Source organism: Mus musculus, chromosome 15, assembly GCF_000001635.26.
Source record: "Mus musculus strain C57BL/6J chromosome 15, GRCm38.p6 C57BL/6J".
NCBI classification, from domain to species: Eukaryota; Metazoa; Chordata; class Mammalia; order Rodentia; family Muridae; genus Mus; species Mus musculus.
The window spans coordinates 50647346-50669950 of NC_000081.6; the positions used below are offsets into that span (position 1 = coordinate 50647346).

The window sequence follows — 22605 nt, forward strand, 5'->3', positions numbered from 1 at the left end:
TAATTACCCTGTCAGATAAATTTAAAAATATTGAAATTAAGGTTGAAGTTTGAAAATTATTCACAGCCTTTCCTCTTTTCTTCTTTCATAAAACCACCAATAATGTCCAGAAGTACATGAATACTCTGATACTGTAAACCTGAGATGAAATGAAGTGTAATCAATTTTTCACAGTGGTTTAAAAGGTCCATGGAGAGAAGCTTGTTTAAGCTGGATACAGAGCCAAGAACTTATTATTATAATGTAAGGTGACTTTAGTATGTTTTACAAAGTAAATTGTTTTAGAAATTAGAAAAACTAATATATTATTCAATGACTTTTTTAATGCTCATAGCATTAATTCACATGAATATATGTATTCATGATTAAAATATTGAGCTTTTAAACAGAGAGCCAAAGGACAAGGAGTAATGTTAAGATGCTGGTGGGTGTCCTTAAGCTGTAGGGAGCACAATGTGATAAATACTTTTTAAGGAGAGAATAGGGCTATGTTGTCTGATATACAATTAGATTCTTGTGTTTATTCTACTTAAATAATTGGGAAGAAGTGAAGAAAGGAGTAAAAGAGAGGGGAAAGGAGGAGAGAAGGGGGAAGGGGAGGAGGGAAGGGGTGTGGAGGAGGGGAGAAGAAGAGAGTAGAGGGGGAGGGGAGGAAAAGAGGGGAGGAAAGGAAGGCAGGGAAGAAGGGTAGGGAAGGAGCAGAAGGAAGGAGGGAAGGGAAAGAGGGGAAGGGAGGGAAGGAGGAAAGAAAGGGGAGGAGGGGAGGGAAGGGAGGGAGGGAGGGGAAGAAAGAAAGGAAATGGAGGGGAGGGAAGGGGAAGAGAGGAGGAGAGTAGAGGAAGGGAGGGGAGAGAAGGGAAGGAGAGGAGGGGAGAATAAAATGACAGAAGAAGGGAAGGAGAAGAGGCATGGGAATAAAGGAAAGGGAGAAGGTTGTTCTGTGTCCATGGTTCAGATCTGGCTCACGTAGGGAGGCAGGCTACTTCAAGATGATGTGAACGACAAGATAAACATGTTCCAGAAAACTCATAGGAGGGGAATTTCAGGGCCTGTTCAGGGAAGTCATTCAATGAGTTAATTTCAGATATGAGTCTTGATGGTTTAGTGATTATACAGATAGGCAAATACATGTAAAAAGGGCAACATTCAAAATCAAGGGAAATGCTAGACTAATGAGAGAAGGAAGATATGTTTCTGAGATTACAAAAAGTTTCATTTTTTAACCGAGAACTAAGAAGCCATCAGGGTTTATGGGGATGACCATGGGAAGCTGTATAATGCAAATCATTTCTATTCTATTCTATTCTATTCTATTCTATTCTATTCTATTCTATTTTCTATTCAATGATCATGAAAAACTGATCACAGAACATGAGGTTGGTGGAGGTGGTATTAGTACCACAGTGCTTGGTTTTTATTATGAGGCTGTTATCTATGGGTTTTCTCGATTAGAAGGGAACATATACAGTTCTCATAACATAAATGATCAGTAAATTTTGGATGGAAGAAGTATGAAATTATCATAGAAAATTGTCAAATAAAAAGCATTTACCAATTAATAAAGGTTAAAATTGGCCCCAAATTTTGACAATTGTCTACAGTCAAACTATAGTGCTATGTGACAGGAGCCTTTGCTTAAAAACTATTCTTGTTACTAGACATTTTCAGATTTTAAAGTAACATTTAAGCTCACTTCTTTTCATTGCTGTAAGACTATACCACACACTAGCTTATAATCAATGAAGAACTACTGCTCACAGTTATGGAGGGAAAGACAAATTAAATACAGAGGCTCTGACAAATTCAATGCCCGTAGTTCATAGATATTTGTTGTTGTGTGTGGTCACACTGTGCAAAGGACACAGACTCTTATCTCTGAGGTCTTCTTCTAATCTAACTGATCTCATTGACAGGTTCAACTCTGGTGACCCAAGCATGGCCCAAGATACCTTCTAATATTTCTATCTTGTAGACTAGGATTTTGAAAAGGAAATTTGAAAGGAGATTTTAAAGGTCAAAAAAGTTTCAAATAAATAATGAGTACACTTGGGATTGGTGGTACTTTTCCTATGGAAATTTTAGTACCAGACATTGTTCATTTGGACTTCATGATCTAATCAATAAATATTTGGTGACTAATATCCTTAAAACAGTTTCAGTGAATACAAAATGTTGAAAACTGAAATTCTACCAAATTATCTCCTAAAACAATTCTCAAATGTTGTTCCCATGTATGTATTGAATTTTGTTTTCTTAAAACCTTTTGCCATAGAACTTTTAAGGGTTGTTAACAAATAATGTTTTGACTAAAAAAAAATATTATAACTAGATATGGTGTTAGAAATTTAAAACAAAAGAGGAAGTACCATCTGACTTCCCTTATCTAGTGCTAAGAATTGCTTGAGAGTCCTTCGGACCGTCTTTTCCCTCCATGGACCTCTTCTGATAGCTAAATAACTGTTCTTTGAATTAGAAGCAAGTAGCCAAGGAATAAATGTATCTGCAATTGGCCTTTGTATCTTCTGTCTGTAACTTAAAACCCAGTGAGTGGACTTGCAAAGACAGATATAAATATTGGTGAGTAGAAGTGTCATTTGTTATACTTCCCTAAAAAGAAATTTTGCAACCATCTTCCAACTGCTGGGACTTTTTGATCTGCTTCTCCACGCTTCAGGAAAAAGGAAGCCATAATGATTCATAAAATCTTGAGTGGAACTGAAGAAGCTTTTGTCTGGGTTTTAGAAACTTTCACGAGGCTTCACTCATTTCAAAACATAAAAATGATACGTTTATGTTTCCTTATAAACATGCTTTGTGTACTCCAGTTTTCGGTCTTTGTGTTTTTCCTTTTTCTGGCATTTCTTAGTCAGTCCAAACTAGAGGTAGGACTCTTCCTTGAGTTTTCTGATATTTATATTACAGTGAATATGATTTCAATTATAAGCCTGGAAAATATAAATTGCTCATTGTGTTCTGTAAAAAAAATACATTAGTGATGTTTCACGTAACGGTGACTCATGGCTGTACTGACACAAGTAACTTTCATTTTCAGAACACATGTCAGATTCATCTTTCATTCTACATTTTACCAAGAAATGATTGCCAGATATAGAAATGTAGTGCAAATGATGATGGTTTGACTTTCCATATTCAGCTAAGTATGGTCTAACATTTAGTTTTTTTTAAGTGTCACCCAACATGCCATAGATTATAATGCTCATTTTATATCTTCAAGAGAGTTAGATCACAAAATGTAACACATGTACAAAATGTTAGGCAAAATGTAGTTTTTGAGGTGTGTTGCATCTAATTAAATGATCTCATTTGTTTGTTTGTTTGTCTGCTTGCTTGCTTATTTTTGTCAGGTGGGAAACTGGATCCACGACATCTATTATACCAAAACCATAATAATAGGACATCATGCATAAGAAGCCCATATCTAGACAAATTATGTATGGCCAATACAACCTGTGGATGGCCGAGGTCACGTTGATTTAGCTATTAACTTGGGAGACATTGCAAGACCTAACTCAAGTTGAATGTGAGTGATGGTCTTTCAGTCTTAGATATTTCGCTTAACAGTATAAGGTTGTTGATAGCATCATTTGCTATAAATTCTGGATATTTAATGAAGTGCAAAGTGATAAAAGTATGTAAACTGAATTGGAAAATGCAAAATCTCACTGGGTATTAATTCCTAATAATAGTAGATAAGCAAAGGTCTTTTAAAGGAGAAAAGTAAGATTAAAACAAGGAACTGACCAACTTCTCTACTAAGCATTCATTATTAGTACTAAGGATTGTGTGTTGTAGCATATATGTATGTAGCAATGAGACGTTCTTTTGTTCTTTTTGGATTAGAAATGAGCATAATGAAACAACTTTTAAAGTTGTGGTTTTTCTTGTTCTTATTATTTTTCATTTTTTCCTCCATAGAACAGAAAAAAAATCCAAAGCACATTCCAATAACTTAAACCACGCTGATTTTGATTTACTTGGACTAACTGTAAGTGATATAGTTTTGAAACCATCCTGGAAAATATTGTGTACAAATAGCCCTCATTCTTTTGGTGTTTTCACATTTTTTATGAAAATCAGATCCTATAATTGAATCTAAGTTTGACAGAGTCTTTGTCTTGAAAACAGTTCTTGTGAACTTGAAGGCATTTTTGCATTCGTTTCTAAGATTAAAATGCTTGAGACAGAAAGGTCACGGGAAGTTAAGTTTCAGTGGCTTGTCGTCTTCAGCTCTTATGTGTAGGAAAGCAGACATGCGGCGTTGTCTTAGAATGAAGTGGTCTGTCTTATACTTGGTCAGGTGACTGCGTGAGTGTTCTCAGGACACTGATTTATATTAAATGGCATGCTCTTGGAAAATATGTTGACAACACATTTTAATAAAGTAATATTTAAAATACTCTCCCTGAAACACTCCATTAATAAGTAACTAACGCCTTCAAAACTGAATGAAAACCCATTTCCTTTTGAATCATATAATGTTAGTAAGGTGTTTAAAAGGGAACACACTGGCCTAGGGCCCAAAGACATCACTTTATACAGGATCTCTATGTTTTGCTTCTGGACAACATTAATTGAAGGTAAAGCTTACATGCCGTTTTAAAAATATGAGACTGTCATGGAAATAAGGACCAGCTGGCACCAATTCATAAAAAGGAAGAAAAAGAATTTCCATTATATTTGAGAACACCAAAGTCTCATTTGTCATCACTGGGTACTAGGATAACAATACCCCCTGTAATTGTGTTTCACAGTCATGGAAAACATGTGTCACTGATTTTGAGACTTTCCATAATTTAATGTTTGCATTCATACTAGGAGCATAAATTAAAAAAAAAATAAACCCATGATGTGAAAACCTAAAACAATTTTGTTCTCAAACTTGTGTGAATCTTGTGACACTCTCTTACAACATCAAATCTTGTATGTGCTTTATTAATTATGGGAGGTACCACATTGTGCTTCAGTCCTCCTTGGGGATTACTGCTACTATTAAACAGAACCAACCCTTTTCTATTTCATATGGTAATTTTTCATTTCACAAGGCATAGTAGTCATGTAATTCCCAAATTTTCAATAAAATAGCATGATAAGAGTTAGGAGGGTTTTTCTGCTGTTGCTCAGAAGGCTCAAAGTTCTAGTGACATGAAATGTAACATTAGAAGCGCACAACATATGAATGAAGGCTTATAGCAGAAAAACTTTACACTTAATTATACCTCTGCTCGTGTGTGTGTGTGTGTGTGTGTGTGTGTGTGTTCTACTGACCTTTTGCAGTTCTGAGTTGAAGTCAGGGCTCATGGAGAAAACAAAGAAATAAACAAACAAACAAAAATAACCCTACAAAAACAATATCTTCCCCCCAAATCTCTTACCTACAACCATACAAAAACAATGGAAACTTGCCCCTTTTTGGTATATCTTTTATAAGGTATATTAAGATAAAAAATATATACACTATACTACCTCTTGTTTTTATTGGTATCACAAAAGTGAAGGATAATTTTAAAAATATATGATTAAGAGAATCACTTATTTATTTCAAGGCAGGGTTTCTCTGTGTATCCCTGGCCATCCCGGAACTCACTCTGCAGACCAGGCTGACCTCAGAGGGAGATTTGCCTGCCTCTGACTTCCAAATTCTGCGATCAAATGTAGGAGCTTCTAGTGTGTTTTGTTTTTATAATCTCCACTAGCCAGGGCTTTGCTATTTATCTGAAGAAACATTTTACATTTAATATTTTTTCACTGTTCTCAAACAGGAAATCAGGGGAACCAGTTGTTGCTTAAGCATGAGCATACCATGTTTAAACACTGTTATTACAATTATGGACACTGATGTTTAAGTACAGATACCCCAATCAAATCCAGTGGTTTGTAAGTCGGATTTCATTACAAGTACTTTGGTTTTGAAACAAAAATACGTTTAATTAGTTATGTGATAAAATTTAGCACAAAATGTCTCATCTCCTGTTACGCTTTGTTTCTCCCCTCTTGGGGCTTTCATTGAACAGCATGATGTGGGAAGGAGGCAAGGGCATCTTAGGCATCATGGGCATGACGTGTTTATCTACTTTTGACACTTTGGTACATGAAAGCAGAGGTGTGTTCCTATGACTGAGTCAGACACAGAGATGTCAACAAAAACACGGAGAACAAAAATATAAAGAGGTCAGCAGTATGCTTCATAAAACAGGTTATTTTGTGCAGTTTTCCCCCACCAGCCAGTCTAGCTGAGGTGTCAGGCAGATGCCTGCAGCATCTTTGGGGGTTTCCTGGTGGAACTTGTGATTCACTGGGACCCAGGACAAATCCTAGGAGGAGCCACAGAGATCCCAGAGCCCTGCTTCTCATTGTCTGGCTGCCTCCCTGCCAGTTATCAGAGTTCACTGTGCTGCAGGCTCCAGAAATCCCAGTCTGGCAACCTAGGGATGAAATGTGTTCAGAGTGAGTGTTTTGTTTGGCCTCAAGTATAAAAAGCGGGGGGAAAATGCTGCTACTGACATTTAAACAAATTAGGAGGTTTCATATAAAATTCCTTTGTCCAATTATTTTTCTTTTTCTTGAAAACTGAAAATCTGTGAATGCAAGTTAGCACTCTCCCTTGGCAACTTTAGAGTCTGGGGTAGAGCGGTAGGGTAAACGATTCCCTTTACCCACAAAGAGGTACTCTCCAGTCCAGTCTCACCCTGCTGCTGCCTTGATCACAGCACAGTTATTTCTTCTTTGCTCCCTCAGTGTCCTGTCAGACAACCTCACCCTCACAGAGGCTGGAGAGAAGAGGTGACAGAAGGGTGACAAAGTTGACTCCCTCTGTTAACACAATGCTGAGGAGCTGCTGAGTGCACATTTCTCTTTAGTGGGATTCTGACAGACCTGGTGAGACCCAGGTCCTTTCAACTTTATCTGAACAGTATTCCCCGATTGAGAAAAAAGAAAAAAAATCAAGTTCCATATAAGGACAAGAAACCACACTAAGCACAGTCCCTGAACTTCTCTAGAGAACACTGTCTACAGCTGTGGAACTTGTTACCCTCAGGAAAGCCCCTCAAAGAGACTTGGCAGTTGTTTCCAAAACAAAAAGACAAGGAAAAGAACAAAGAAGAAAAAGAAGAAATAAATGAAAGACTTGCTCATTAATCTGGGGCCACCAAAATGAGCAAGGGAGATTGCACAAGGTGGATACGAATTCTTTTGAAACACTACTCCTGAAGCAGAAGGCAATTTCTTTTAGGACCTGCCCAGCAGGGATTTTCCTTCTAGTTAAGATCTTAGGTGGTAGGTGCATCTCCCCACATCCTCTCCTTATCTGGTTTTCTCCTCCCTCTTCACTCTTTCAAAATGGTCCTTCAGGAAATCTGCTCTGATTAATGCTACTATAAGCAAACAACGGTTTTAAAATACGAATTTAATTTGCGATATTTATCAGGATCTTCATTTCACATGCACATGGGGATACTGAATAGAATCAAAGTTATAGTTCTTAAAAGGAAGTATTTACACACTGAAAGGTATTATTAGCAGATCAATATGCAACACTCAAAGTCTGATGTTCAGAATCCTTTTGAAATAAACAAGAGTATCATTAACCTTCCTAAAAATATAGTATAATTTTTTTTTAGCAGAAAAATCTACCTGTAACAGATTGGTTAATGAAAAATCAAGTTGAAAAGAATCCAGCTTAGTACATCTTAGTGACTTTTTTTTTAATAGGTGACCTGGTTTCAGTTTTATTATTTAAGTTCAGAGCTCATTGATATGTTAAGGATCCGTAGCTTCTGTTGCTGCCTGGATGAACGTAGATCCATATAAACCATACCAAAGCCGTCATGGATAACTGGTGGTAAAACTTTATTATTCAAGTTTAGATGTAACAGACATCTTTGCTGCCTGAAGATTGTTTGCATAAGAAATACACCAAGAACATGTTGTGAGTCGAAATGAACATGCACTATGAAAACAAAATGAAATAAAATGAAAAAAAAATTCCATGTGTTGTAAAAACAGAACTATTATACCCCACAGTCTGGTGTTCAAATCAGGACTACAAATTGAATGCTTTTTCTTATCAACATGAAATCATTCCATATGAAAGACATTTTCTGCTGGTGAATATTGCTGTTAGTTTTACATTGGCATTTTGAGATGTTTTTTTCCACCCATCCCCTCCCCCAGATCAATCATGTTGTCAAATATTACACCCTAAAGAATTCAGCATTTGTTATTGTGACACGTGCCTTTTTGGTAGCCATTAAAAAACTATGGTCTTATCAGCCTGGTTATAGTCTTGCCTCTTCATAGCCAACACTATAGGCTGCTTAGAAAAGATATTTACAGCTCATCTTTAATAAAAATGATGCCAAACTTTCTCGGCCCGTGGGAACCAGAGTTTTAAATAACCCCCTTGGCCACATAATAATACTTGACACTCTTATGGTGCCCTCCAACCAAGGATCTCAAAGTGCGTTACAAACAAGTACTACATTACCATTATTATTTTTAATATTATTATTATTATTAATATACTTTCCATTTTACAGCTGAGGAACCTGAGGCGCAGAAAGAAAGAGTTCTACTTTGCAGTTGTTGTATTGAAGAAATTATGGGATAAAACTGGGATCCAGGTTTGGGACTTGTGGGTCTGAGAAAGGTTAAGCATTGTTTTTTATGGTTGTTATCCTTGCTTTGCTCGGGTGCAGGACAGCATAAGCTCACCATGCTAACATTTCTTTTGAGAGAATATGTGAGCATACTTTATCCATTGAACTAGGTGGATTGTTGTGGATTTTTACCTCTTCTTCATCCCTGCCTTGGTACATCTCTGCCCTGGCATCTTCCAGAGGGCCCAATGAATCTATGTAAGTGGGAAATGCTTGAGAAACTGTTGCACTATGATCAGAAACACATGAGAACACTCCGAACTAGCAAGCAACAACCACAAGGAAACACCCTGCAAGAAGCCAATATATCTTAGCACTGGCCAAATCAATGAGAGCTCTGCTCTCCATGCGTCTATTTCTAACCACCATTAACTGTTAGTTAATACTCAGTAGCCTGGTACACTTAACCGTACGTTTCTTTGGTTAGTACATTTAGTTTCATATTCAAGGTGTACAGTTCCTCAGCCCCACTTATCTAGCAAAGTCAGAAAGCCTTTAACCTACCAGCTAAACAAAGATGTCACATAGTATTTTTTGGTGCAGCCCTCAACCCAAAGAGTGTAATTGATCTCAAGTATGGGTAAGAGGCTGGACTATGGCCTAGAGACAGCATGACCACCAGACTACCAGCATAGTCTCTCCATAGTTCCACCTCCAGAGGGCAGATATTCCCACTTATAAAAGATGTTAATGTTTGTTAACTAGGTAGGCAGACAGTACAAAAGTCTCAAGACAGGTCACTTTGTGATGTTTTACAGCCACAAGGCAAGAGGGTAATATTTATTTTGATAGCAATATGGATCATCTTTAGTTTATTAAGAAAAACATTTCCCCAGGCAATTAAAATATATGTATGTACATTTAATGTTTTGGGAGCTGTATTTGCATTAGATCATAATAGATTATGTGCACATGTGCAATCATAAACAGGATGTGCTACCACAGGCTTCCACAAAAAGCTCTTGAAGATAATCACTGTTTTCTCCTCCTTATTAACTTAGAAAAGAATCCCCATGCTTGTTTCCTAAACTCTACCTTTACTAAAAGAGAACAGTTTAGAACAGAACATCACTATCTTAAAAGTGGATTTAACAAAACAAACAAACAAACAAAAAAAAAACCCATCTCAATATGTCATGTAGAGAGAACGGGCCAACTCTTTGTCGTCTAAACAACAGAGAGAATATATTAACTCTGTGAGCTCCTTCCCGTTCTCATGTACTTAGAGTCGTGTAGTGTCTCCCAGGCCACAATGCTCTGAGGTGGGCTGGCTCCTTATGGTTTTATATCCCAAACAACAGTACTTTCCTGGGGGTGAGAGAAGGTGAGAGAGATGTAGGAAAAGGAAGGACGTGCATGAGTTGACTCTGGCCCAGTGTTGAAGCCAAAGCTCAGTATAGAAGTGACAAATAACTTGAGAAGAATGGCAGGGTTGAAATGGCACAGTACTTTAGTTGGTATCTCCAGAAGACTTTTCCAAGAGAGAAAAGTTTCAAAATCATCTTGAAAGTCCTTCGAAAAAGGTTAAGTACCTAAATACCTCACTTAAAATCCTTCACAATTTAAGACAAAAGTCTTCAAATGCCTTTAAAAATATAACTCATTTTTGTAATACATTTTGAAACATGGAATCAAAACTTTAGGTCATCAAAAAAATGAGTATTTTAGTGTTATTATAAATGTCCATCATTTTTTAAGGCCCAACTTTTCTCAACCAAAATATGCATAACATAAACAAACAGGAAAATAAAAGTAATTACTAATAAAGGAATACGGAATAAGATCTAATACGCCAATGCTATCCAAAAGATAATCTACTGAAAGTAGACTGACCATAAATATTCCAAGCACAGTGATATGTATTTTCAATGCTAATCATTGCTACTATGTCTGACTGAGAAAAAAAATGGAATGAAAAAACAAAAGGCATACATGCCAACAATGAAAACTCTACTTGTGTCTAACACACTGAAGACATTGCATAAGGATATCAAAGATGTAATGTGCAATATTGCCCAAGTTGATCAAATTTCTGGCATGTTGTTGAATTGGGCAGTCCACACATAATGAGCCTTGAGGATCAGTACAGTGCACTTTGATATTCGTGTTACTAAGGAAGTTAAATATGTTGTTTGGGAAATTTCCTTTTCAGATCTTTGACTCCTCTCAGATTGCCCTCTTTATTCTGAGATGCAGCCACCAAAATCCTAAGAAAGATAAATTATATCAAGTCATTTGAATGTCAAAGCTCCTCATTCCACCTCTTTATTTCCGTTCTTGTGAACATTTGAGCTATGCCACAGACAGGTGAGATTAAAACAGGGTCCTTTAACAATGAAACCAAAGCAGAGGCCTTAGTCCTGATTTTCTTTCTCTCGATCTTCTTTTTTTTTTCTTTTCTTTTTCCATTTTTTTTTAAAACATGAAAATAAACAAAAAAAAATGCAAGAATGAAGATGAGGACAACATAGCATCAGGAAGGTAATTTGAACTTCATTTGCTGGAACAGTCACAGACTGGTTAACTCTACCTGCCATCCAAACTCTAAGCAATGAGACTCCCGCATCTGAGAAAGAAGCCAACCCCAACCCAACAAAACAATACAAAAGCAACTGCGAATTAATGTAAAACTGGAGTGCAAACGCCACTACAGAATGCAATAAGAACATCCGTGCTGCGGATTCCAGCAACACATATCAAAATAATTTCTGAAATGTTTCATCTGAAACAGACAAAGCAATAAAAAGAGAATATATGTTTATCATCTTAAGCATAACAATGGGAGTTAAGAGCTTAAAATTAAAAAAAAAAAAAGTACTTGGAATGAATAGTGCTACCCTTGTATCCTAAGTAGGCATAAAAATATTTTCATTTCCTTCTTGTTTTCCACACCATTACACTGAGAACTTCCTTTGTTTCATGTTACCGTTTACAACTTTAATGCACACATACACACACGCACACATACACACTAGAGATACCTACTGCAATAGAAATAGTTGCTTCATTACCTTGTTTGCTACATTTGCAAATGTAAACAGCTAGGCAGAGCCAGAACTGACTCTAATGCATGATGGAATATCTTTGTTGCATACGTACACTGTAGAAAATAATTATTCAATATGTCAGGCACCATTATTTGAAATGTAATACATTAATATTTACTAGAAAAATAAGTTTTTTTTTCCTATTTGTTCTCCCAACTTCTTTAATGAAATAAGTTAATCTGACAGTGCATCCAGTAGCTTGTAATATCTTCTACATCTCCGTGGCAAAAAATAAACTACTGGTTGGGACAATATAATGCAAATTATTAAAGTCAGTCCTTGTACATACATCCTTGTAGCAAGCATTGAGGCTCGACTAACAGCACCTTAAACCAATTATTTAATGTTCAATTATTTAGCCCTATTTCCCTGAGCAGTTATGCCGAGGAGCTCTCCCTTCATGGATAGTTTTTACAAAGCCTTAAGTATTAAAAGGACTATGAAGACATACTTCTAAGAAGCCTACTTAATGCTACTTAACTAAATCTGTATAAATCTAATGAAGGGATTGATTGGTACATATACCAACTGTCAGTCTGTGGTAACGTAACCTTGCATGCTGCCTGACCACAAAGTTTGGACATTATATTTAACCAAAAGAAAATAAATAAATACAGCAGGTTACCTTGTAGAGAAATACCATGTGTTCTCAGCAAATTAAAGCCATGGCCTGACATTTGTATTTATCTAGTCTTTTGAAGTGAAGGGATTGCTTTAGTTACAATGTGCCAAGTGAGATTAGTGACCAACAGGAGGTTTAAAAAATTCCAAACCGGTTCATCATCAACAAGAAAGAAATATCTGGCTAAAATAAAGTTACTACATAAGCACTGAGGACATTGTTTTAAGAATGAATATATTTGAACAAAATGAATCTAAACTGCGAACAAAATGACTACCAAGTACTGGAACATCTAAAGGACAAAAATATCAAAGAGGGTGTGTATGTGTATGTACAGGCAGGGCTGGCCCAAAAAACATTGTGCCACCAACTGTCACGATTCTTACTGCTCGTTCAACAAGCCTAACCACAGTTCACATTTTGAGGTCTAAATCTGAAACATGGTCAATGAGAGGAGACTAATTTGAGAGGTGCCATTTTTTTTTCTTCCATTGCCCTGGAGATTCATTTTCTTCTCATTTGGCTAGAATTTTATGATAGTTTTAGATGTAGACAACCTATTGCAGGTTTCTGAATGGATGGGCCAATAGCCAGCCTAATACTGCTGTCATATGATAGTATGTAAACTCTTTCGAATTCTAGAGAGCATTCTTTACAAACAAAATAACTATAATTTGGTGGACCTCTGTATAGAGATTCCGCAGTATACATTAGGTAAGATAGTTTTCACTCTAGATTTCCTTTTTTTCTTTTTTTTTAATTATCTATTAATTTCATTCTTTCTCACTGACCATATGTTTCATTTTAAAATCTTGGTAACCTACTCATCAAAAGAAAGAATTTAAAAAAAAAAAGGAATTTTATGTTGGATAAGGCAGGCTCTATGAATTATTTTTTTAATAGGTCTTCATAAGACATTACAAGCTATTGAATTCCCATCAAGAAAACCTATTTCTATTTAATTGTGCTAAGTGCTAAGGTTTTACTCTTTAGGTTTTCCATTTTTTTCTGCTTGTGCATTGTTCCTATGCAGGCCCCTCTGGATATGTGTTGTGAAGTCATATTTGTCCGTGCAAAGATGCTGGCATATGCTGCACTGGAAAGGTCCACTGTCACCATGGCAACTCATATGCAAAGCATACATCACTTCATCCAGAAAAACAATGCCACAGTGCACACATTTCGTTGAAAGTTCATCTTGAGTGCTTCTGTCAACTTTCTCCGTCTTAACTACATTCAAGGGACCTTCATTTTTTACAGTTGGTGGTGCCTTGGTTTTCTCCTTGGAGGCACCATTTGCAGTTGGCCCAGGTCTGGAATGCTTGATCGCCAAATCTAGAGGAATGTCATTGTCTGATCCAACAGCTGAGAAATGAGGAGGCAGATTGAAGGTGGGATAAGGCACATAGTTTTGGCAAGGATTTGGTAAGCCAGGCACATGACTCAAGTAGTGCGGATTCCCAGGAACGGAGAGCTTATATTTACTCCAGAACCGTAGCCAATCAGCTTCACTCTGGAAGTCATTATGTACAAAAGGAACTCCAAAAAGCGGGTATTGGTACTTTTCGATGGGGCTGCCTGGTGGAGAATAGTTGGGGTGTTTTGCAGGTCTCATGTACTTTTCGATGGGGCTGCCTCTTTCAGAACTTCCTTTCCCATCAGATACGGATGAACTATTTCCTGGATCTCCAGTACTTTCCTGAGGACTTTTTATCTGAATGTGCAAAGGCTGCATCCTTTTGTGGATATCCAGAGCTTGGCTGACCAGGACTGGCTGCTGAGCAGAATGGCTTTTAGTCAATGAACCCTGGGCTTCGTATTTACTCAGGCTCGGAAGTGGAATTTCTCTCGGATGACTTTCACTTAAGTGATCTTCTGACCTCCTCTCTAAGGGGCTTCCATTGACCTGCTCCTCCCCACTTCCCCTCTGCTGTTTGTTGAGCTGCTCAGCCTGAAGTGCCTCTGGGTTAAGGCGCTTTCTTGTCCGTCTTCTAATAATCTGCTCGCCGTTGTTTTGTTTAATGATGTTTAAAGGCCTGGGAGTCTGTTGGGAACACACACAATACATAAAAGAGAAACATTAAAAAATAAATTAAATGCATCAAAAATTCCTCACAATCATAAACAACAGTGAAATTCATAGTGAGAATAGCCTTTATGCTACTAATCTCTTCTTTCTGCCTTAGGCAAAATTGAAGGAAGTAACCAAAGTGTAGTGTTTTAAGCTAAATAAATAACACCCATCTTTGAAGGGCTGTGGTGGAGGAACAGAAAACTTTAATTTCCTTGAAAGCAGTGTTTTCAGCCTAAGAAGATTTGGCAACTGTCACCACTAACGAAAAGTACTGAGGAAACCAGTTGAAGAAATGATTGTTCTACAATACATCAGCTCTTGAGTTATGAAAAGTTACCTCAGCCAAGGAATTTGATGAATAAGTACTGGCAGTAGAGAAAAACAAAACAAAGAAAAATTATACATTGCTGCAACCTAGGTACTAAAACATGTTTCTCCCCTGGATCAGTTCATGGATCAAAGATCTAACATGATGGTGTCTACAACTGTCTTCTTGTTTGTTTGTTTGTTTGTTTGTTTGTTTTGACAAACAGGTATATGCATTTATTCCTTTTTAGGAACAATACCTAAAAAATAAAATAATTAAAAAGAAAACGAAACAAAACAAAAAACCTCTTGCCCTCGGCCCTCCCCCATTAAAGACAAAGGTCTATACAGACACATCGGGATATATGCACAACCTTAAGAGGAAATTAAGAAACTAAGGTAGGAAGAGACAGGCTTTAACCAAGCTGGTCCTTCCATCCTCCATCAACAACCAGGAGAAAATCAGTTTCTGCTGCTATAAGCCATTCAGTCAGCCTAAGTGTTTTTTCATGATGGTTTAAGCTGACTAACATATACATATTTTTAAAGAATTGCAAAGGTAAATATACGTTATTTGTACCAGGGCATACGTAATCAAACACAACCTATTGTCAGGACTGTGAGGAAAAAAAAATCATCGCATGAAATTTTTGGCCTTAATTTTACTCTTCTGTTTTGATAATCTCTGCATATTCACTACGTGTTCACAGGTAAAGTATTAGTTAGGTATCGCAAACCTAAATTCCTTTGCATGTTTGGTTCAGATAACTGAACTGTGATTCCAGTGGACTTGAAATGAATGTTGGCTTTCCATTCAGCTCCAGTATTACATTCAGCTTAGACATCTCATGATTGGTACCTATGTCCATGTTCAGTAGGTATTTATACTATATGACAACAATGAGGATGTAAGATTATAAAAACCCTGCTTGCAGAAGAATTCTAATTTTGACTTGTAAAATGAAATAAGTAGGTATAATAAATTAATGTATATTTATGGACTAATGTTCAGATGGTCTGATTTTTTTCCAAAATATTATTGATAATTACTGCATATATAAACATATAATTTGTGAATAACTCATAAAATATTTGAGACTTCAGTACAAAAGAAAACATTTTAGATATAAAAACAACGTAAGTAAGAACTTTGGGAGAATATTTCTATTGCCGCTAGGTAGGCTGATAGAAATAAAAATTACATACTTGTTACTGGTGATACAAATAGTAGTTTCATAATGAAAAACCTAGTTGAATTGGATATGCCCTATACATTTGTATTATATAGTAAAAAATACATAACATTTAGTCTCTATACAACAAAGAAGCCTGAACTTTAATTAATTCTTATAATTTTCATAATTGTTGTGTAATTTTTGTGTGCATACAAATTGTATGTATTTTCATTTATGATAAAATAAAAAAGAACCTCAAATCTGAGACCATCTTGCCTTTGCAGAGATGAATATTAAAATAATTTTGAAAAAAGTTTGGTGTATTTCACAGTGGTTAAATTATCATAATTTGGCTGAGGAGCAATTTAATTAATTCTTGGCCTGTTGATTGGCCAAAGTTCAATTAAAACCATTAATGTCAGTGCTCATTAAACAGAGGGTTGTTGCTGTGCTTAAATAGTGAGGGTTAAAAAAATGTAAAGTGGCAGTAAGGGCCTTTCTACCAACTCTATGCTAATGACCAAGGGCTTTACAGTATTCTCAATTAGCACCACTGCTGGCACTGGGCATGTTTTTAAAAAGTGTTTTCAGTGTCCACTTACTAAGATGTTTCGTCTCAAATTGTATTCCCCATAGCTCTAATCCTTTCTCTGGGCTGTGCTAAGAGCTGTGGTAAGATGCCAAATAAAGTGTAAAAAAAAGGCACAGGGAAAACTATTTACTACTTGGGCCATTGGTACTCTGAAGTCAGCACCTGACCAAGATGTACTGTCTAAACTATAAAAACAGGCTCTAGAAACTTAAAAATTCCTGCGTAGAATCTGGGGGAATCTGCCAGTTTAAGTTCAGTTACAGAGTTAAAAACTAAATTTTTAGATGAAATGCATTCAAATAACCCCCATGAGCCAAAGCCATCCAGCGGGAGATCTGAGGCATAGGGCACCTGCATCTCTTCCACTGTGTGACTGAGTGCTCCCTGGATTCAAGTATCAGCCCTGTGCTCATACTCCCAGCTTGCAAACAGCCAAAATGGCTCATTAAAATTCAAAGGTAAACTGGAATGGGAACATTCAGGGTGCTTCTATTTCTCTCTAAAATACTGTTAGTTTTCGAGGTTTCTCTTCATACATAAATTAATCCCAGCCAATTCAGTTAACAGGTAGTTCAACTACTAAGATAGTTCAACTATGTGGAGTTTCCAGAAATCAATCATTTTCCTGTGCTAAATCAAAGAAGCATAACGCATTACTAATGATCTCAAATGTATCTCCTATAAAATAAAAGGCCCTTTCACAATAAATCATATATACACCCAAAATAACTGTACTACCCAGCCCTGCAAAGACAGACAGCAGAAGCAATGGAAGAGGACGGATCCATCGTGGTCAGGCCAGCTCATCTGTGTAAGCTTCCCCTAAAGGGCTAGGATAAGTTCTTACCGAGTGAAGTTTCTGGTAGAGACCACATGCATTGCATACATATCCGCCATTTGCATTCTTTCGCCAGAGAGAGGTCTTTGTGGTCAGGCAATTGGCACAAAAAACACCAGATCCTCTTCGCCTCTGAAATGGGAGGGAGAAAAAAAAAGAAACAAGGTCAGAGGTGAGTCACATGATCCAGAGAGTAAGTCCAAATCAACCAAGGAGTTTTGTCTTTAGACTCCCAACAATGACAGTATAAAACCACACTGCCCATAATGAGGTCAGGTTCAATTGTGTTTAATAGGCACCGCTGATTTTCATTATAATTAACCCTACAGTGATGGATGAGGTGTGTGGAACACCAAAGGCTTTTCACAGAAACAGCTTTAACTTTTTGAACTTTGGGTTGCATGGCTTTAATGATGGCTCCTAAATGCTCAACCCTAAAACATACCTTTTAAAAGTGTCAAAACAAAACTAAAAAACACAGCACAGGGCAAGATGTTGGAAGTAGCTGGGGATATGCTACCTGAGACTTCAAATGTGGGTTAGAGCAGTTCACCATGGCAATCGTTTAACGTGAATCCAGACTGGTTACCTTTTGTATGCCATTCCTGTAACGAAAGTATTAGGAGAATACAAGATGGCCTGTCCCGGTGCTTCCCTTGTGATTAGGAAATCAGAAAGAGAACCCCCTCTATTCCCCAAACCTGAGCGGATCTTTAGACATTGCTGCCTAGGTGAAGCATAGCATTGTTAATGCAAACCTTTCTGAAGTGTCTGCTGAAGTCAGACAAGACCCTCCTGTCACTGGCTCTTTATCTACTCCGACCTTATAATTGGAAATCCGAAGAGCTTGTTGAATTACCATGTTGATTTGAGAGGTCTGAATTGCGCAAACACCAAATCCAAAAATTATCTGAGAATATTGAAAAGTTGCTAATTAGGAATACTGGTTGCATTTTTTTTTTCCCTGAGCAAGTAATGATTCTGCTGAACTTCTCATTTAAACAAAAGTCAGACTGTGTGTAGGCACAAATAGGAACAGGCAGGAAATGGAATACTCTTGCAAAAAAAAAAAAATGTTCAAATTGTGGCTCAGCTCTCCTTTTGCAGCAAAGCCTTTAATGATAGAATAGGCCTGTGAGATAAGGAGTGGGAAAAGTCTTGCTGTAACCTAATTTTATTATAAATTAAATATTACAAACACCATAAGTCAAAATTTCAGGGATTCATAAAATTTAGGCAATTTATTTAACTAAAGTCTATACTGTAGGGGAGTGGTGTGCCTGCCAAAAAAATACAATGGTTATAATTGTACTCTGATACATTTCAAATGGAAAGCTTTCTGCAGACATAATTTTGGCTTCGAGACTGGAACACTTTCTTGGCATTGAAAGGGCATTTGATTCATCGGGTGTTTCACAATCTATCACTAAAAAGACCTGGTGAGCAGCCAGCTCCCTATAGGGTAATTTTTCCATCCAGATGCAAGTGCTATCAGAGGCCCTCGTCAGCTAAACTAATTATGATCTTGCAATTGCTGATGCCTGCCCACTCTAACATTCGACATCCTCCATTAATCACCAATACAAGGAAAATGAATGAAACGTAAAGAAATGAGGGCCGCTAAGCTGCATGGCTATAAAAGTCCGAAATGAGAGCAATAACTTAACAAGATTGGGGGGCTGTTTTTAGTGAGCACAAAAGTCAGGCTAACAATTGCCCTTTTAAACCAAGAACACGATTTCATTAGTGTGGCCGTTTGTGCCACTTTAGGTGATGCAATAAAAGCTAGATTTTCACAAAGATAATCTCCAGCTCCCCTTTGCTGCATGCCCCTAACACCCGTCAGATCCAGGAGCGCGCAAGGCGAGTTTCTCCACAACAGCACTATCAACCACTGGAAGCAGAGGTCTGTGGGTCCCCATTGGCGTCTGCTACAGAAGCACACAGCAAGCTGCAATCTAGAAACCAACTAGCAACCCTAGGTTGCACTTAGGAAGCAAACGCAGCACCATTTATCCAAGGGAAGCTGAGGGTGGGGGTCGAGTTAGTTTTAACTGTTAATTTTTCATGGTGCCATCTTGTCATTGCCCTAGATCTAAGAAACACAATTGGTATATTGGCTCCAGCGTGAGTGACACTAAGTTTGCACAAATGTCCTTATGGAAACCAAACCACATGCATGGCCCAGGCCACTGCTCAGGTCTGAATGTGAAATGATTCCCCCCATCTTGCTTCCCTTTTTTCATACCCTCAATACCTGACACAGCATGCCAAAGTGGGCGTATTTCTTCTTTCGGTGAGCATTTCAATCCTTGCACAATCTGATGTCTAATTCGTTTGCCCTTCATTAGTAGGGGGGAATCCTGAAATTACGGCATTTGTTTTCTTAGCTGTATCTCACACTTAACAGTTACATAGAGTTCAATTAAAGTCACTGTATTTTTTAGGACAACCCATATCTTAATTTAAATCTATCAGATGTACTTTGAATTCTCAAACTCAAACTTAGAGGTTACAAATCAGTTTGAGAACTGAGGCTACCATATTCAAACTTGTTTCTGTTCTTCACTAGGACCTACTATAGGAAGTGCTGCCTAACCTCACAGGGATGAACTGTCTCCTGGGCTTACAGTGCAAACCGTATTCTGATAAGAGAGTCAGGGCATTCATACTGTATAACAGATACTATTAAAACATGGCAGAGATGAAATAACTTGATTGGTAAATGCCTAGGAAGTCTACATATTGGTTAAAAGAATTCAATGATGGCTACACGTTTTATGAAAAGAAAATTCTTAGTTTTGTTTTCACTAAATGTCATCATTGAACATTCAAGACGTGGTTAACATATCTAGTTACATACCGTCAGCTAGCTGTACCTCACTCGGACTTCTCTTATCAATTATGAGACTGGAAAACTGAGTCAGAGTGGAATATCTAGGTGTTCACACCTACTCAATAGGAGGGTGCTGGTGCTCGGGTGGAGAGTGGGAGGGAGGTGAGAAGTATTTCACACGTAAGATGTTAAGTCTCATCTCAACAAATTTAGCACTTTGAAACTTGCTGAACCATGTCTCCGAGGCACCAAAACTTCTCGAAGTGGCAGAGAAGATCGAAAATGTGTACCCTGTCCTCAGTTTAGTAACCACAGAACCTCATCTCTCTAACCCGGACCGAACACAGGAAGGGATTTCCCTGGGGTAAGCACTTCCTGGCTCCACTCCCAGGCAGAACAAGGGCCAGTTAGCAAAAGAAGGTAGAAGATGTTCTTCTGCCCATCTTTGTAAAGAAGCTTTACCCTAACTAAAAGAAAATCTCTACGAATGGATTCAAAGCCGATCCTGCATGTCTGAGGTTAAGTTTTCTCCTTTACAGTGAGCTTCTTAAAAACAGAAGACACCAAGGACAGTGCTGGAAACAGCATTGCTTATGATTAGTTTCACCACTTGTATTCACTTCTATTTTTGAAATAAAACTTAAATATGTTTCCTTCGGATTAAGAGGATTAATCTGAGCTTGGAAGCAACAATTAATTATGTATAGGGAATAACATCGAGAAAACAATGCACGATGTAATGCCAGTTTTGGTAGGTGTTAGAGTTACCAGACCAAAGCCTGTTACAAGTTACAAGTTACATTTGGCAGTTACAAGACCAAAGCCTGAACTCTCCATGATAATAGTCATATATTTCTGATGGTTCTGCATGTCCACGTGCAGTTTAAATCACAAGTTTCACCATTTCCTACAAGCTGTTCTTAAGAGATAGTAATAAACATGTACTGCTTTGACCCTATGCTAGAGAGTGGAGAATTACAGGCCTGCAGTAAGGGCAGTGCTGGTGGAGGGAAGAATAGGGAAAGTAGCTAGTGTATTACACCACCTGTCATTCCTGAGGAATGTACTTAGCACTAATCTTTCCTCCCTGGATAAAGGAATGCTAACGCTAAGTACTTAAACAGAGGCACAGAAGATGTTGACACAGACCAAGTGGATCTTCTAATTCTGCCGGCTTTTACTGGATGCTACAGTGGTAGAAGGTTGTCCTCTAACCCCAAACCTACATAAAGTCCTCTCAGCTATTCACTTCTACAGAAGAAACAACCCAGCATCTAGAACCAGCATTTCAAGAAAGCGAAGCATCTTTAGCCTTTACGTTCACATCAAAGCCCTATAGGAGTGTCATTAATACCCAGTCAAGCTTTGCTCAGACAAGGGTGTGCTTCCTCAGTTAGCTACATGTCTTTCGATGCAGAGATTTGCCACGTGTGTTGGTTAATCCAGATATGACACAAGGGGAAAAAAAATAACCTAAATTGTTTCAGCTGCTTTTATTGCTTATTTTATTTTATTACTTGAGAATCATCCAGTAACAGAAATTTTAGGGTTTTCATGTTTCATTATTAAGAAGAACTGAATTCACTTGATTAATAAAATGAAAACTTGATTGAATTATTTATTCAAGTGGCTTAACATTCAGAGACAAGACTATTCATTTCTATGATATTAAAGTCTCCACTGGCAAAGACATTTCTGGAGAAATGATCTTTTATAATAGTTTTCTATGAATAAGAACCATTCTGGGACCATGTAATTATATAACAAGCCTTGATAGGAAGAGTATTTACTCACATTTTTTATGGTTTTATATCTTGGCCATTTTAAATCAAATCAATCTAAAACTTGATATACACACTGTTACTCTGGATGTGCCTCAAATATTTTTAACTCTTTAAATATTTTCTGTGTTTATTTGATTATATCAAGAATTCTTTGCAAATTTCATTTTAGAGAAACACACAGATGGCTACGATAGAACCTTCTGGTTCAATTTTGCAGTAATAAAATTTCAGTGGTAAGTTTAATTCAATTCAGTTCTGGGAATAATTATTGAGTGTCCAGCCTGTGGCTGGCACTGTGCTACAATATGGGGTTTAAGCAATACACAACTTCCCATGGCCTGGGATCTTGCAGATTTTCTGGTGGACACAGAGTTGAAGTGCTGAGACCTTTCATGAGTGCCAAAAGAAAATTAAATGGAAAGCTTTTCAAAGCAATTCCCATACACACAACTCTTTTAAGGGTTAATTTTTCCCCTAATGATGAGAAGATATACTATTGGTGAGCATTTGTAATAATATGCAACATTCTAGAATTTTGGAAACAAGTTCATATTTATTTATTTATTTATTGTACAACGGTAAAAATATACTATTAATAAGACTCAACAAATTGGACTAAATATGATTTAATGATGTTCACCTACGAGATCCAT

General features: G+C 37.3%; 1 protein-coding gene across 12 annotated transcripts in view; it reads right to left on the minus strand.

The window, feature by feature from the left end:
- Positions 1-7411: 7411 nt before the first annotated feature.
- Trps1 (transcriptional repressor GATA binding 1) overlaps positions 7412-22605 on the minus strand; it is a 235875-nt gene continuing 220681 nt past the window's right edge. For all 12 annotated transcript variants that reach the window (XM_011245780.3, XM_030248828.1, XM_011245776.3 and 9 more), the window contains 2 exons: positions 17342-17464; positions 7412-14391 (listed from right to left, as the gene is read on the minus strand). In XM_011245780.3, coding sequence (XP_011244082.1) covers positions 13330-14391; positions 17342-17464 — 1185 coding nt within the window. In that variant the 3' untranslated portion in view covers positions 7412-13329. The remainder of the gene's footprint in view (positions 14392-17341; positions 17465-22605) is intronic.